This window comes from Lemur catta, chromosome 2 (assembly GCF_020740605.2).
Source record: "Lemur catta isolate mLemCat1 chromosome 2, mLemCat1.pri, whole genome shotgun sequence".
Taxonomy (NCBI): domain Eukaryota; kingdom Metazoa; phylum Chordata; class Mammalia; order Primates; family Lemuridae; genus Lemur; species Lemur catta.
The window spans coordinates 140,911,754-140,929,775 of NC_059129.1; the positions used below are offsets into that span (position 1 = coordinate 140,911,754).

Consider the following 18,022-nt stretch of genomic DNA (forward strand, 5'->3'; position numbering starts at 1 on the left):
GACAAATCCAATTTACAGTAGGTCTCAAAACGTGTGGCAAAGAAAAACTGCAGCAAATCTAACTTTTCTATTATCCGTGGGTCTGTGCCCAGAAGGTCTGAAGAGTGGCCCACACATTTGTGTGTGCCTGTGGCGGTGGCCTTGCCATTTAATAGCCCGTGGCCCTTGTATAGAATCATTTTGTGTCATTGAGAAACACAGTCCAGAAAACCACCTCATCTACTAATTCTGAAAAAAACGTAGATTTTGTCTGCAAAAAAGAAAGGAGCAGAAAGATACCCAAACATTATAACAAATGTTAGACAAAGTGACAAACCTGAGATATCAGAGCAAGTGTTTCCTCATAAAAGAGTTCTCCCCACCAAAAAGGAGAAAACCTTTGAAAATCTCTAATTCATGCTGTCTCCAAGATTCTAGAAGACCATGAAGTCATGAAAGGGAAGAATTTGTTAAAGATGTATGGCTTTTAGAAAGAAAAAAATCTGGAAAAGCAACAGAGGCAGCAAAGAGTAAATTGAATATTACAGAAAACCAGATCTGGGCATTAGAAGGTGTGTTTGAGGGATTCTGCTGGAATGCAGAGAAAGAGGCAAAAGTGAGTGTGACCAGTAAAAAGATGAAAGACAAGGAAAGCAGATGCAGTCGATGAAATTTGCAAATGCAGAGGGCTGAAACTGGAAATTACATTTCTATTTGCTCTACCTCTATGCTCCGGGCTTTGCCTCAGTTCTGCGGAAGCAGAGGAGCACTTTCCGGGGAGCCTGGGAACAGGGACGGACCCTGTCGCTCTGGTGCCCTCCAGAGATGACTGATCAAGACCCCAGACTGTCAGGGGGGGACTCATGAGGAGCTCACGGCGGGTTGGAGAAAGATTTCTTATACAAATATTAGGATAGAAAGTAGTAAAAAGTTTATTGTACCTTCTAAAGAAAGAAAGAGGGAGAGAGAGAAAGAGAAAGAAAAGACAAAAGGAGGGAAGTGCTGGCAGCTGAGGAAAAGCTCCTCAGGCTTTTAAAGGGTAAAAGGGCTTTTTTCCCCTTTGCTGCAGATTGGTAACAGGAGTGGCTAAAGAGGCTGAGTTTGTTTTTTCTGTTTTTTTTTTTTTTTTTTTCTTTTCTCCATGAGGCCGGCTTTACCAGGGTCCTTGCAATGTAGTCCTGGCAGGAACTGAGGCAGAGAGCTCGCACCCCTGTTGACTGTTAGGGCTCTTCAAGGCAGTGAAACAAACTCTTAAGAGATAACAAGTTAGGCTTAAAGATGAGTTGAGGCCCAGGTGTTTAATCAAACAAAATAAAGGGGGCAGTTGTGCTGAGTTTTCTCCTTGAAGGGGCAATTATGTGCTGTGAGTTTCTCTTACTTTCTGTTTGTTTATTTTCCTCTGTTAGGTAGGTTATTGGTAAGGCCCCCTTTCAAAGACCATCTGATTTAATCATACCAAAGTTACCCCTGGACCTTGGGGACATCCTGGGACATTCCCTGGAAGTTGGAGTGTTCTATCAACACCTTCCAATTTACATCAAAATACATCTGCTTCAATTTATTTGAATGTGGAAAATAAAACCATTCGACATACTAGAATACCAGGTAGGTCAACATTTATCTAGTTGGGGTCAGAGCAAGACTTTCTAAACATAACACCATTTAAGAAACCACAAAGGAAAATAAGTATAGATTTGTCCACTTAGAATTTTTAAAAACTTCAATGAAAAATACCAAAGAGAAAATTAAAGGGCCAATGACCAACTCCAAGAAATGATTTCAAGATTCCATGCCAGTCAAAGGGCTGATATTCTTCATATAAAAGGCTCTACCTATAAATCAAGTGGACTAGCCCAAAAGGAAAATGGTCAAAGGACAAAAATAGCCACTTTAGAACAAGAAAATTAGCAATAAAGATAAAAACATGTTCAATCTCACCGAGCAAAGAAACGCAGATAAAACAGCCATGAGATATTATTTCCTACTTGTGCGAGAGCGAGTGTGCACGTGCTGTGTTTGTGGCCATGGGGATATGCAAAGGCCACACTCTCTGCCGGTGTGTTGGTGGAATTAATTGGTAATACATTCTGAAGGACGGTCTGATGTATACAGCAAAATCTTAAAATGTGCGGCGCGTGGCTAGCAAACAAACAAATCCAATTTTCACAATGCCCATGTTCTTAACCACTTCTCTCTACTGCTTCAGAAACTGACTGCAGCCGAAGACCAGCAGCCCAGGTGCAGAGGACTCAGGCCTCTCCCCGCGCCCTCCCACCTTTCTCCCTGGCTGTCTTCTTCCCTCCCCGTCCACTCCCCTATGCACCATAGCATGACGACGCGCTTTGTTGTTCCGTTTACAAACCTTATCGAATCCATTTATGGGACTTCATTTAACCAGGGGCACGTAGCCTTTATCAACTCCCCCTCTCTGGAACGCTTCAGAAGAATCACTTCACTGGTCAAAGTCTGCAGACTTCCCTGGAGCCAGATCCGGAAGAAGGGAGGGGCCTTTTCTTTGGAGCCTCCCTTTGTCCTCCCAAGTCAGCTGCTGGGGGTGGGGGGCACTTCACATCGAACACTTATTCTCTTGTACCTAGAACAGGGGAAATCTTTATTTTAAAATGTGTTTGAGCTGAGATAATGATGTGCCACTATCTGACCTTGGGCAACTCGTTTCCCAGCTAGGAAAGTTAGAAACATCCAGGCACAGCTTTCGAGGAGTCCCCCCTAGAGCATCAGTAGCTGGTTTCCTCCCAACGGGAGGCTGGGCTTTCCCTGCCTCCTGTCTCAGGCCTTATCACAAATTACCTTAGCCTGGGTAATTTACAAACAACAGCAATGGATTGCTCACAGTTCTGAGCTAGGAAGTCCAAGATCAAGGTACCAGCACATTTGGTTCCTGGCGAGGGCCCTCTGCCTCATAAATGGCACCTTCTGGCTGTGTCTCCATGTGACACAAACGTCAAAAGGGGCAAACAAGCCCCCTCAGGCCTCTCCTGCTCTACGCTGTATCCCCATGCCCAGGGCAGCATGTGCACATAGCGGATGCTTAACGAGCATTGGTAAAATAAACACTACTGTGCATGTCAATAAAATGTCTATTTTGCTTTTACCCTGTAGATTTTAATGGTTTTTTCCTCATTCATGGCAATTGGCAGAGATTTTTCTATAAGACCTATGGATAACGTTGAGAACAGAAGTTCTAAAACCAGAACTCGCATTTATCCACCCTTGGTAGCTGCCAGAGTCCGCAACAGGCATCTCTAGCAGGTTCTCATGTTTTGGGGGACTGACCCAGCTGTGTTTCTTCTAGGCTTCCAAGGACCTAAATAAATAGGATTTGGCCATTAAGGCCTTCCAGGTGTTTTCTTACAATATCCTTCATTTTTTCTTTTCTTTTCTTTCTTTTTTTTTTTTTTGAGACAGAGTCTCACTCTGTTGCCTGGGCTAGACTGCCGTGGCGTCAGCCTCACTCACAGCAATCTCAAACTCCTGGGCTCAAGAAATCCTTCTGTCTCAGCCTCCCGAGTAGCTGGGACTACAGGCATGTGCCACCATGCCCGGCTAATTTTTTCTATATATTTTTAGCTGTCCAGATCATTTCTTTCTATTTTTAGTAGGGACGGGAGGGGGGGGGGGTCTCGCTCTTGCTCAGGCTGGTCTCGAACTCCTGACCTCGAGTGATCCACCCACCTCGGCCTCCCAGAGTGCTAGTCCTTCATTTTTTCAAGAAGAAAAAAAGGCTCAAACTTTGGACTGTATGGTAGCCACAGGCAGATCATCTTGATTTAGATTGATTCCCAAAGGGTGCCCAGAAAGTCTGGGGTTCACCCGAAGTCTGTAGGTCAAGCAGTTATTTATGCCTTTCTTTCACTCCACTCTTGTGGCTGTCCCATCGGATCCCACTCTGATGGCAGCCTCCTCCCACAGCTGCAGCCTGGCTGTGCAAGACATCAAACACCTAAGGGAGTTTATCTTACTGTAGCTTTAATCCCAGAATCAGCTGTCAAACATTTATTAGTTTAGCTAATCAAAGCTGGCCATTTAAAACTTTGTTGGTGAATGCTTGCTTTTTTTTAAAGTTTCTGAGGTTAGCGGAAATCTTGCTATCTTGTTTAATCTCATTGACGTAATTCAACATATGCAAGTGATAATTCCTTTCCATTCTAAACACTGGAACTTTCATTTCTTAAAAATAGGTCAAAGAAAGAAGATATGTTATTCTAAGTCACATTTTAAAGAAAGTACTACCAGACTTTTTTTATCCCCAGCTGGTCTGAATGAATAAAAACAAATAGTCCATTTCATCTGATTGCTTTCCAGTTTTTAAGGTTATTGGGTCAACTGAATTAACATTGTGTCCTAACATGTCAAAAGAGCTTGAATTTTCAACAACCAAAGAAACCTCAAGTATATAGTCATGTGTTTCTTTTTCCAGATAAACATTTATTAAATTACTATAGCTCATTTGCTATCACAGAATAAGAACTTGCAGGATCTTTTCTTGGTCACTGGCTAGCTTGATTGGCAATTAAGTTGTACTCAATTCTGATTACAGAAGTACATTTTCCTTCAATAAAATGGAATGGTAGCTACTTGTTACAATTACTGGATCAAATATGGTCAAGAAAGACTCAGAATTATGCATAAATACAGTGACATATAAGCTATAAAGTATATAACCTGAAAAATCATGTTTCAGGGATTTAAACCTCCAAGTGATAAATTATTATAGAATGATAAATTTTGTAAATGACAGATACATTGAATTAAAAACCCACCCTTTTCCTCTTGTTTTAAGTGTGCTATATTTTTCTGAGCATACAGAAATAGTGATGCACAGGAAGACTTCTACTTCTGGCAGCATGGAATAGAGAATTAGAAAAAAAACCACAGAATACACCCAAAGTAAAAAAAAAAAACGAAGAAAAGAACAGAAAATAATAAAATACAAAATAAAGATGAAAGAAAGTTTCAAGGAAGCCAAAAGTTGGCTTCTCGAGGAGATGAATGCAATAGACGAATCTCTGATGGGACTCACCAAGAAACGCCAAGCGATGGCAGGAATAAACGGTAACAATTAAAAAGGGGAGTAGTTACAGATCCAGGAGAGGTTAAACAGCCAAAAGCAAACGAAACACAATTTTGTGCCAATGCATTAAGAAACTTAACAAAATGGACTGATTCCTAGAAAAACCTAACAACCAAAATTGGCTCCAGAAGCAGGAAGACTAAATCATACTATGGCAATAAAACAAAGTGAATGGGCATTTAAACACTTTAGCACAAGAAAACACCAGCTAGATGGTTTTGAAGGCAAGGCCCACCAAACTGCAGGGAACAGATTTTTTGACCCTTTGCTAACACTTTCCTACGAGGCCAGCATTATCTTATTTCTGCGCTAAACTGAGTCCTCTGAGAAGCAATTGCCAAGTCAGAATTAAAAGTGCAAGAATTTTACTGGGTGCACACCTGTGATATAAAATGGGACGGAGCTGGGAAAGACTGTCCCACGACAGGGAAGGAGCAAGGGAGAGAAGGTGCGTGGAGGACCAGACCCCCCGGGCAGTCTAGGAGAGGTTTGTCACGTCGGTGGTCAGATGAATCGCTCAGGGGTGGACTGCCTGAGTGTCCCTCAAGCTCAGGCGTCATCTGGGAGCAGCCCGAGGGGAGCGAGGCCTTGGGTACACATGGCGATGGTCTCGCAGCCCAGCCTCGCTCGGCCCTCGGGCAGCTTTGCTCCCTGTTGTTGCAGATCTGTGCTCACTCGCGGCAGCCTCACTTCCACAACCAGCTGTGGGCAGGACAAGAGAAAAACCTAGAAGCCATTCCTATTCATTAACATAGATTTAAAAATCCTAAACAAATACTATTCAACCAAATCCAACAATTAATAGAAATGATAATATCATGACCAAGTCAGGTTCGTCACAGAATTTCAACAGCAGTTTAACATTAGACAACCTGTGAACATAATTAACCACATTAGCAGATTAAATGAAGAGAAACACTTAGCAAATGAGAAATATAAGGCAATTTCTTTACCTGACAAAGCTATTGTTCAACAATCTAGAACAACTATACTTCATGGTGAAATGTTACAATTATTACCTTTAAAGTCAGGGCTAATGTAACAGTGGTGTTTCAATACAGCTGCGACACTCTGCCGAAGGTCCTAGCCAGTGCACGTGGGGGAAACGGTATAACGTTGGAAAAGAAGGAACAACACTGTCATTATTCATAGATGACATGATAGCTTGCATAGAAGATGAAAAAGTATCTATAAAGTATTAAAAATAATAAGAAAAGCACAGAAAAGTCAATTGCGTGTCTGTGTACCAGTAGCAGCAACAATAACAAAAGCAACATAATTTCATACCAGGTAAAACAATAACAACAAATGAAAAGCACCTAAAGATAAATCCAAGATTTGCAACACTTGTAGGAAGAAAATTATAAAGCTTTACTGAAAGATATTCGAGAAGATTTAATTCAATGTATAGCTATAGGACACTCACGGGTAGGAAGATTTAATATTACAAAGATGTTAATTCTCCCAACACTGATTTACAGGTTTAAGACAATTCCAATAAAAATCCCAACTGGGTTTTGAGTTTTGAGGGGAACTTGGAAAAATTAATGTGTAAGAGCAAAGGTCCAAGAATAGCTAATACACAGAAGAAGGAGGAAGGGGAGGAGGAGGAGGGAAAGGGGAGGGGGAGGGGGAGAGGGGGAGGAAGAGAAATGGGGATGTTTCTCTAGCAGACGTGAAGCCTTACTGTAAGGATAATAGGTGTTGACAGAGTCATGTTATGCAGGGATTGGAAGGTGATAGAGGAAACAGAAAAGAGAGCTCAAAACAGATGATGTCTCTATGGAAACAGAATTTAAGACAGACGGAATAGCAAATTACTGGGTAGAGGAGAGACCCTTTCCTCACCACACACAACAGGTAAATCCTGATGGGTTAACAAGTGGAGTGTAAAAGACAAAACTTTGAGATTTTAGAGGCTTATGCACGTGGCCTCTGGGTAGCAAAGGATTTCCTAAACAAGACATTACCCATGCAAATCAAAAAGAGAAGATCAATAAATTTAGCCACGTTAAACTTAAGAGTTTTCATTCATCTAAGGACATCAAAAAGATAGTAAAGTACATGTCACCAACTGAGAGAAGATATTTCCGACATTTATAACTGATAAAATTCATATCCAGAAGATATAAAGAAGAAACTAGGGCAAGATGGCTGACTAGCGATGCCTGGCACTTGTCCCCACAACGAGAGAGGACCAAGCCAATGAATAAACAGCTAAGCTTTGACTGCAATGTTGAAGGGAGAGTTCTGGAGTGCAGCAGGGGAGAGGAGAGGCACCTGCGGTGACTGAAAGCCCCGGAGGGCAGCATGGAGACACCTGGCCCCTGCAGCCCTATGTCCCTGACCAGGATTGGGGATAAGCAGAAGGACCCCACCAGTCCTGCCAGTGCAAACACCTACAGTCCATACTACAGGAGCACCCGCACGGCAGGCGAGTCCTCACAAGCCCTAAGCCCGGCATTCATGCAGCTGCGTCGCTCTGGATCAGAAGTGCAAGCTGTGCATTCTCTTTTGGGGATGATGGGTATTCACTATCTTGACTGTGGTAATGATTGCACAAGTACACACATGTCAAAAATTATTGAAATGTATGCTTTAAATACGTGTAGTTTATTGTACATGAATTATACCTCAATAAATCTGTTTAGACAGCTAAATAAAACTACAATATATTTCCTTTAGAGATACATACATACACATGTGTGTTTGTGATAAAAATTAAAAGCAAGGACGTGGTATAGACAAAACATGCAGAAATGGTTCCCTTCCATGTGGTGAGGGCGTAGATGATGGATGGCTTAAGGAATAACAGCTTTTTTGGTGACCCATGTGCCACACACATGCTTTTGTGTGCCTGAAATGTTACCTAACCAGTTTTTTAAATTCATGCATTATAGAATATTGGGGAAATGCCAAAATTATGAAGAAGAAAATTAAAAATGACCCCTACCCACAATCTTAACTCTATTTCCATTTTGACCATTTTGGATGAAACTGTTTCTAAAATGCTGTATATTTTTTTCTTGCTTTCTGAAAGAATATTCTTAATGTACTTGGATCTGCTTTTATGCTTTCTGATAATTTTATGTACAAAAGTTGCATCTTGCTCTAAGATCTCAGGACCTATAGAGCTGCCTCTGGATATCTGTCCCCTATACTAAGTGTCCCCAGGCTGCTGAGCATTCTGGCTTGGTTTCTAGTTTATGTTAGAGTGTTATGGGATCATTCTCATTGCTGGACTCGTCTTAAATTCCTCCTTTAACCTCTGTCCCTCAGCCTTCCCCAACCTGCCCCGCTGCCTGTTCTCTAGTGCTGCTGTCTCTGCAGGAAACACTTTCTCCTTTGCCCGCCTGGCAAATCCTGTTGACCTCTAGCATTGCAGCTAAATGTCAGCTCCCCAGGGACACGTGTCCCAACCCAGCAGGCAGGACTGAGCTCTGACTCTGGGAACCCAGAGCTCTTTCCTCCTGTTGCCAGGGCGCAGGGATCGCACTGTGCTGTCGTTGCCTGCTCCCTGCCTCTGTCCTCCCTGTGAAGACAAACCCACAGCCCTGGTGTTTATCTTGTCCCACTGCCTAGTGCAATGCTGGCGTTGTATTCAACAGTCAGCGATTACCGAACAGAAAAGATCAGCACAAACTCCCCACACGGTGCTGCGGCTGAAGGCCAATGCTGTAGTGACACCACGCACAATGCGGTTCTAGTTCAGCGTCACGGTTTGTCGTGTTGGGATTGTGGCCCCACTGGATTATGAAATCCGGGAGGTCAGGGCTTGCGCTTCACTCCCGGTGCCTCTGAGCCCGACATAAAAACAGTCACCGAACATCCATTTTTGGAGTAAATAACTTGTGATTTTCCTGGGGATGAGAGATGGCTTAGATAACGGCAAGCAAAATATGAATACAAACTTTTCCAGAATTCGTCTTCTCATCAAGATCTAAGGATAATGGACATTTATTCATTGGCAGTAAAATTCCAGTGAGACGTGGCATCCATAAGAAACCCTCAGGACACCTAACAAGCAATGTCTGGAACAGGGAAAGTTCTGGGCTCGCCCATCGATGTGGGAATCACAGCAGGTGTCTGGTGTCGAGAGTCGCTGCTTTTTAGGAGCCTCTGGGCACACAAGCACGTCCAGTGATTTAAGGCCCTGGGGCTCTGGACAGTGACCACCAGTTTCCACAACACAGCCAGATTGGTTTACAAAACAATGTCCTCTGCCCCCTTGCGTCACTCCGTAGCAGAGTCCTCAGACTCTGGGTCATGGTGAGGGGCCTGAGGGGAGATTGCCGTTGTCACAGGAAAAGGGTGGTGGACCACCTGCGAAGCAGGAGAGGCAGCCCCCGCACACGGGAACCTGGACAGTGGCCTTGGCCTTACCAGGATTGGTCATTGTGGAAGGGGTGTGCTTGTGTGCTCTGTGATAAAGGAAAAGCATTCACGGTGGAAGATTTGCTACATTCTAGACCTGCAGTTCCCAACCCCCGGTCCATGGGTGAAACTGGGCGGGGAGCGCACAGCAGGGGGTGAGCGGCGGGCGGGCTGGCAAAGCTCATCCGCATGTGCAGCCACCGCCTTCCCCGCCGCCCCATCACCACCTGAGCTCCGCCTCCCACCACCCCGACCCACCGCGCCCCTGTCTGCGGAAACTGCATCTTCCATGAAACTGGTCCCTGGTGCCAAAAAGGTTGGGGACTGCTGTCCAGAGAAGGTGTAGAATGGGGTGACACTGAAACCACACAGACCTGAAAATTACGGCAGCTGGAGAGGGACAGGACCAGCGCAGCCTCTCACTCCACGGATTCTTGCCTCGAAGAAATTGTTGCCAAAGACATCAAAATGTCATCTTGAGCCCAAGACCCATTTGTCTGATGACAAAAAGTGGAGTCAAATTGTTTTGGAAAAGATGTCTTTGCCAAGTCACTTTTGATTCCAAAACTTAATGGAGGTCACTCGGGTTGGCCCGAGTCCTCCTTTCAGAATCCTTGTTAATCATGGCTCTTGTGCTGAGATTTACCAAACAAGGAAAGGGAAGAGAGTTTGATTCCTGGGGTTTAGTTGGGTGGTGTTTCATAAACATTGTCCTCTTCAATGAGGCTTGTGTGAGAGAAATAAAGACAATTCTGTGTTGTGTTTGAAATATCAGCGTTGGCCTTAGGGGAAGCTCACAAAACCAGCCTCTGCTTGGTCCCCTCACAGGCCCCCTCCCCCTGGAAACCAGCTGACAGTCACGTCTCCTGCTGGGGCCACATTCCAGCGCTCACCAACCACGTCTACCGCTGAGTTACAGGCTGACCAGAGTCAGCTGGCTTTGCTCCCAAATCTGTGTTTTCTCGTTGAACTTGGTATCGTAATTACCAAATCTGATTACTTATTATGTAACCTGGTGAAATATAAATGTGCAAATGAGTTACATTTTGTAATTTAATTAATGCAAATTAAATGCTTCCTTAATAGTCAATAAATGTGAATCCTAAAAATGTTGTCTAATTAAATGTGGATGAATCAAATGTAAAGGAAAATGTACTATAAAAATCTGGGATTTTTGGATTCAGAATGTTCCAAAATGTTTTGAGTTCTAGCTCTACTTTAAAGAAATCAAAATTGCAAATCACAAACAATGAATTATGAATGTGGTATATGCAAGAAGCAGCATGTAGAACTTCTATCAGAAGACCTGTATTTAAAGATCTTTATCCTTCATCAAAGGCAAATAATTATTTGTTTTGGTTTAAATTAAAATAATGTTCTTTTTGATGAATGGGCATTGGATACAAGGGATTCTCCTGAGCTTGTCTTGAACAGTATGGATAGTGTGCTGGCCTTCCACTCACAAGCCACTTCCCAGACTCTCAGGAGTGAGGGGTTGGCAGGATTACCATGCCCTGGACACACCCCCAGGCCCGGGGTCCCAGGTAGATGGCACCCCAGCCTGCTCTAGGGGCAGTGGGGAGGGACCCCCAGGCCACACTCACGGAGAGCACAGCCCACACCCAGAGGCATTCCATAAACAGTAGTTTTTGTTCTTCTTTCCAAATTGCCACCTTTTAATCTAACTACTTGCCTATTTGCCTACAAAAAATGATATTTACTTCCAGGCACACAGAAAGTGAAATGCAGCTTTTAGGATGTTGACAATACTGTCTTCTCTGCTCTTATTCTTTTTGACTCCGATGTTCCTTCAGGTTATAGAGGTAGAATTATACCCAGTGGGTCAGAGAGTAAATAGTTCGAGGTTTGTGGACCAGAGAGTCTCTGCAGCAGCTGCTCTACTCACTGCTGTAGCTTGAAAACAGCCATACACCACATATAAATGATGGTTGTGGCTGTGTTCCAATACAACTTTCTTTAAAACATAGGGAAAGGCTGGATTCTGCCTATCGGCTATGGTGTGTCACAGCAAGAGTTCTTAATTGGGTGAGGGATTGCCCAATTAAGGTACAGTCTAGGAGAGTGTGTGCACATTCTGGCTATGTATTTTTCTGGGGATAGAAATCAGTTTGCTTCAGGTTTCAAAGACACCATGATCAATGACTGTAAGTCACATTGCTACAGAGAAACGGCCTCTTCTGGGCTCTCATAGCACTCCATTTTTTAAAATACTGCATTTATTTTCAATTTTTTATTTCTTAAAGCTTTATTTTGAAATAATTATAGGTTCTACAGAGAGGTCCTGGGTACCCTTCACCCAGTGTCCCCCCATTGGTTACAGCTTATGTAATTATAGTACAATATCCAAACCCAAAAACTGATGGTGCAGTATGTGAGTATAGTTCTGTGTTACTTCATCATGTGTAGATTTGTGTAACTACTACCATAACCAGCCACTAATCTGTGTTCCATCTCTACAGTTTTTCATTTCAAGAATGACCTTTTGAGATTGGCTTTTATCACTCAGCATAATGCCCTTGAGATTTATGCAAGTTATGTAGGTATTGATATTAATAGTTTGTTTTGGCCAGGCGCGGTGGCTCACACCTGTAATCCTAGCACTCTGGGAGGCCGAGGCGGGTGGATCGTTGAGCTCAGGAGTTTGAGACCAGCCTGAGCAAGAGCAAGACCCCATCTCTACTAAAAATGGAAAGAAATTAGCTGGACAACTAAAAATATATACAAAAAACTAGCCAGGCATGCCTGTAGTCCCAGCTACTTGGCAGGCTGAGGCAGAAGGATTGCTTGAGCCCAGGAGTCTGAGGTTGCTGTGAGCTAGGCTGACGCCACTGCTCTCTAGCCTGGGCAACAGAGTGAGACTCTGTCTCAAAGAAAAAACAGTATCAATCAATACCTCCGCTAGCAATGTATGAAAGTTTATTTATACCCTTGTGTAAAATACTCGATATTATCAATTTTGTTAATCTCAGTGAAAAATATTTCATTGTTATTTTAATTTATATTTCCCTGATTAATAATGAGAATGCACACCTTTTTCATAAGTTAATTGACCATTTTTATGTAATCTTCTGTAAATAGCTATTTGTAGTCCTGGACCTTTCTTCCCCCATTTGACTGTCTTTTCCTTATTGATCTATAGTAGCACTTTATGTCTTCTGGACCTTAGTTCCTTGGATATTTTATATATGGTGCAAATATTTTTTCAAATCTATCACCCATTTATTAAATTTATTTTTGGTATGTGTGTTTGTGTGTGTGTGTGTGTTACTCAGCTAGCTCCATTTAATTTGGTCTTGTTTTGTGTCAAATTGATCAATCTTTTGTTTTGTGTCTGCTGTATTTTGTTCTTACCTAATACGTCCTTCCTTATTCCAAATTATGGAAATATTCACTTGTATTTTTTTCTGAAGTTCTTGATCTGCAAACTATTGGAGCTAATGACCAATGCTTCAGCTAGCACATTAAATCTAGAATCTTAGGTTATGGAACTCATATCAACATATCTGACCTGATCCGGCATTATGTTCACCCTCCCGAGTCTACCATCGTTACAATTTATTCCTAAATTTTCCCTTGACTTTTGCTGATGTAAGTTACAAAACCTTGAAATTCTTTTAATGTGTAAGCTCTCTCTTCCCTAGACAGACTTTTGCCTTCTCCCCTTGAGATGTGTGCAGGAATCTACTCTAGACATATCTGGGGCAACAATGCGGAGGGAAGGTCTTGAGGAGTCCTGGCATCCTCTCAAGGTACCTAACTCAGAGGACGTGATTAGAAGTGTTCAAGCAAGGGAAGATTATTTTTCTCAAAAAGGAAAGGAGAGGCTGCTTCTTTTGGCAAAGGAGGTGCAGTAGGTTTGAGGGTTTAAGATTTTCAGATTCACTTGAGTCTACTCAGTGTCTTCATCCCAATTCTCAGAGGTTTCCTCCTTCCCACCAGTTGTGTGACTTTCATTTAAGAGACCAGACTAGGCTATGCATTCAACCTATAACCCACAGCATCAGTTTTTGAGTCTGCTTTCCACTGGTTTTTACCCTTGCCTCTATAAATTTGATGGATCTCATTTAGGGCCATTACAGGGATCTCTCTCCTTCTCTGACAGTGCTGCAACTTGATATTTTAAAGCCCTCAAGTTCATATTTTCTTTTTGTAATTTCTGCAGTGGAATCAGAACCAGCCAGCCCTACCCCAGAGTTTTTGTGATCATAATGCTCACAGCAGTGATCAAATTCAACAATCACTTGGCCTTCCAAAGTCTTCTTGGAATAGGCATTTCACGTCAAGTAATCACAGCTAATAATTTAAGTGACTGTTTTGCCACTGTGTACTATGGATAGATGCTATCAGTATCCCAATGTTAACTGACAATGAAGTCACCAGTGTGTTCAATCCCCCTCACTTAACAAACCCCAGATTCCCATATTTGGGCATTGGTTCCTGGGTCTACTCATAGTACCAAGTAGAGTATTAATCAGTGATGACTCAGCAAAACAGAAACCACTCTAGGCATTTCAAAGGGAGGCAATTTAATATAGACACTTGTTTACAAAATCATTCGTAGAGTAGAAAGGATGAAGATATGCTAGAGAGAGGAAAGGGTTTATACACAAAGACCAGGAAGTAGCAGTTGCTCCTGGCTGGAGCCCAAGAGCTTTTTGGTGCCTTAAAGTTGACAGAGGCACTTCTGCTGCCTCTGCAGCTGTCAGAACTACCCCAGTGCCACTGAGCAGGGCCAGGAGCCTCCGTCCTCTGACTGTGGTCACCCACAGCTACAACTGTAGCTGCCTGACTCTTCTTCAAGACACAAGGAAAACGGCTTCTCTCTGGCCAGTGCTACCCATCGGTAGAGCCTCACAGGAAGCCAGGGGGAAAGGAGGTTGGGAGATGAACTCTGTGGGTTTCAGCACCGATGCCACAGAAGAGAGAGCAGGACAGGCACGCACTCTTTCTCAGGAAGCGATTGCAAGATGTGCTTCTTCAAAACAAGAGAGAAAACAAAGAGATGGCCTTGGATGTAGGAGACAGGGGATCCAACAAGAGAAAGAGGCAATGGAATGATCAGGAAGGTGGGGAAGGACAGCGCTGGGCAACAGCTGTGCAGCAGCCTAGAGATCAGCCAGGACAAGGTGGAGCGGGAGGCCTGGAGCTTCCAGGTGGGAGGACTCGCAAGAAAAAGGTAAGAAAGGGAACCAGTATGTGATGCTTTTAAATACATTGAGAGGAGATTTGTTGCTCTGTCAGAGAGTTTGGGAGAAAATTAATGGCAAATATATAGAAAACAAAGCAACAAAAACTGAGGTTCAGGAAAAACAAGATGCTGTGAGAGAAAGGAAGCATCCTCACAGTATACTATGTGGCTCAGCGTTGATAACAGCCACAATGAGGTGAATGAATGTCCACTATTTGATTTAATAGAAACGTAACAATACAAAGATTAAAGGCAGAGAGAAGTAGTGTGTTGGGATGACAGGAGAGATGAAGAGAGCTAAATATTCATTTTTTAATTTTAAAAAGTCAATAGATAATATTTAAAACTAAAAGATCAAAAAATATCAATATAAAGAAATTATTTAGATACCTGGAGATCAATCTAGGGAAAACAAAGCTCAATAGTTGAAAATTTTCTCCAAGGTTTTTATAGAGGTGGAATAGGGCAAGGAAATTTTGTTTTTCATTATAAGCCTTATAGTACTTAGCTTTTCAAAATATATTTACTATATTACTTTGATAAAATATTAATATAATTTTTAAAGTCCAAAAATTTTGAGGAATTTTTACTGAACTAAAAAATTATCATCTCTGGGTTAATATTGCCAGCAATGCTCTTTAGTGAACTCTTCTCAAGATCTTTTGCAGAAATCACACATTTGTACTTATCCAGTGTAACTACAGAAGGACTTGGTGATTATTCAAGTTGTATTGCTGATTCTTTTATTTGAGGTCCCCTTCAAGTCTAATCCAGATAACAATCAATGTATTTTAAATTTCCTCACCTATGATACTGAAAGGCCTATTTAAAGTTTTCGACATACATTCTGGACAACTCAATATTGTGTTGGATGTTTCATTTCTCTAAGAAAATAGTCTATCTCTCCCAACTTTATTGTTTGTCAGCTCTTTTCTGTGTCACTGGCCCACAGTTCCCCTATGTATTCTGGTTTGATGTCATTGTGGGAAAAGGAATAAAAAAAATACCAATATGTATTCCAGCAAATTAGTGGCCACTGTCCTAGGAATGCTGAGAACAGAGTAAGCTGGAAGAGCCTGGCAGGATCTGGTCCCGGAGGTGAATTCTTACAGAAGGGACAACAAACTCCATTGGCCGAAGGCCTAAGCTGAGGGGGTCCAGGGTACAGAAGGTTGGAGCATACGGGCTTTGTGATGAGTGAAGAAACCTCCGCTTCCAGCCTTGGCATCACCAAAGCAAGGACATAGCAGGAGTAAAGGCCTCTCTTCTTAGTCCAATGGAACGTCTAGTTTCTTAACTTGGAGGTAAATCATCTTTTCTTTATTTTTCCTTGGTCTGCAATAAGAAATAAAAATACGGAAGAAAGAAATTATGAGGAGGCTGAAAACCAAAATAAAGCAAATATTATAATAAATAAAAGGAACAATAAATGAGTGTAAGCTTTGTCCAGGATTAGTCTTGCAAAGTGCTCTGATTGGTGATTCTCATAAAGAAAATGGACAGCTTGTTGAATAACTAATGTGGATGGAGTGGCTCCTAAAAATCTCCTCTAGATGTGGAATTGGTCTACATAAGTTCCTTTCTTAGGGCGTTCCACCCTTCTCTGTAATGGAGAATGTAAGTAAAGTCTAAATTTAATCGTATGTCAGTACAAGATGATGATTTTAAAATCTAGACATTGTTATCATCAGTCTCTGCACATAGAATTTGAGAAATTATTTTTACCAAAGCTCATTTATTTTTCAACAGTTTGGCAAGTGAAGAATGCAATTAAAACATTTGTTCAAATGCAAGTTTTCTCAATCATCCTGTCTTTGTGAATGCCAAGATGTTGCTGATAGTCATTGTAGAAATACTGCTTTCTTCATTTTGTTGTTCCCAGCCACGCCCTTTGGACCTGTTCTTGTTTACAGTAATATTGAATCAGCTTTGGGCTGCTTCCAGACAACTGGCTCCTCGAACTTCCTCCACCTGGAGGTGGTTAGTCCTGCCTAAACTTCTGGACCAGTCCAACCTGAGGTGGGGCATAGCAGAATCTCGCCCAAATCATCCTGTGGTTTTGGGGTTCTCTCAGACTCCAGATGGAGGGGTGCAATCCAGTTTGCTGAGCTCCCATGGTCCCTATGGCAACAACAACAGCAGCAGGAGCAATAGCTGCAGCAACAGGACCAGCAAGAACAGCAGCAGCAACAAAAGCAACAATGGTAACAACAACAGCAACAGCAGCAAGAGTAGCAATAGCAGTACCAGCAGCAACAACAGCAGCATCAGCGACAACAGCAGCAATAGCAGCAGCCGCAACAGCACTAGGGACAGCATCATAATCAACAACAGTGACAACGGAAACAACAGCAGTAACAGCAATAGCAATAGCAGCAATAGCAACAGCAACAGCAGCAGCAATAGTAGATACAGCAACAATAGCAGTAGCAATAGCAACAGCAGCAGCAGCAGCAATAGTAGATACAGCAACAATAGCAGTAGCAATAGCAACAGCAGCAGCAGCAGCAATAGTAGATACAGCAACAATAGCAGTAGCAATAGCAACAGCAGCAGCAGCAGCAATAGTAGATACAGCAACAATAGCAGTAGCAATAGCAACAGCAACAGCAGCAGCAATAGTAGATACAGCAACAATAGCAGTAGCAATAGCAACAGCAACAGCAGCAGCAATAGTAGATTCAGCAACAATAGCAGTAGCAATAGCAACAGCAACAGCAGCAGCAATAGTAGATACAGCAACAATAGCAGTAGCAATAGCAACAGCAGCAGCTGCAGCAATAGTAGATACAGCAACAATAGCAGTAGCAATAGCAACAGCAACAGCAGCAGCAATAGTAGATTCAGCAACAATAGCAATAGCAATAGCAACAGCAGCAGCAGCAGCAACAACATAATAATCAGCAACAGCAACTACAGCAACAGCAGCAGCAGCAATAGCAAAAATTGCAAAAGCAACAGTAGCCATATCAACGGCAGCAACAACAGCAGCAACAGCAATAGCAACAATAGCAGCAGCAGTGGCAGCAACAATAGTAATAGCAACAGCAGCATCAGCAGCAACAATAACAATAGCAACAATAATAACAACAGCAACAGCAGCAGGAGTAACAATGTCAGCGCCAATAACAATAGCATCATCATCAGCAACAATAGCAAAAGCAATAACATCAGCAAAAGCAGCAGCAGCAACAGCACTAGTGACAGCATCATAATCAGCAACAGTGACAACAACAGAAGCAACAGCAGTAACAGCAGTAGTAGCAACAGCAACAATAGCAGCAGCAGTAGCAATAATAAAAATGTCAGCAACAGCAGCAGCAACAATAGCAACAGCATCATAATCAACAACAGCAACAACAGTAGCA

The 18,022-nt window shown here is 42.5% G+C and overlaps 1 protein-coding gene across 1 annotated transcript in view; it reads right to left on the reverse strand.

The window, feature by feature from the left end:
• Positions 1–13,975: 13,975 nt before the first annotated feature.
• Positions 13,976–18,022, reverse strand: part of SLC22A2 (solute carrier family 22 member 2) — a 30,824-nt gene continuing 26,777 nt past the window's right edge. The window contains exon 11 of the mRNA XM_045544690.1: positions 13,976–15,989. Coding sequence (XP_045400646.1) covers positions 15,923–15,989 — 67 coding nt within the window. The 3' untranslated portion in view covers positions 13,976–15,922. The remainder of the gene's footprint in view (positions 15,990–18,022) is intronic.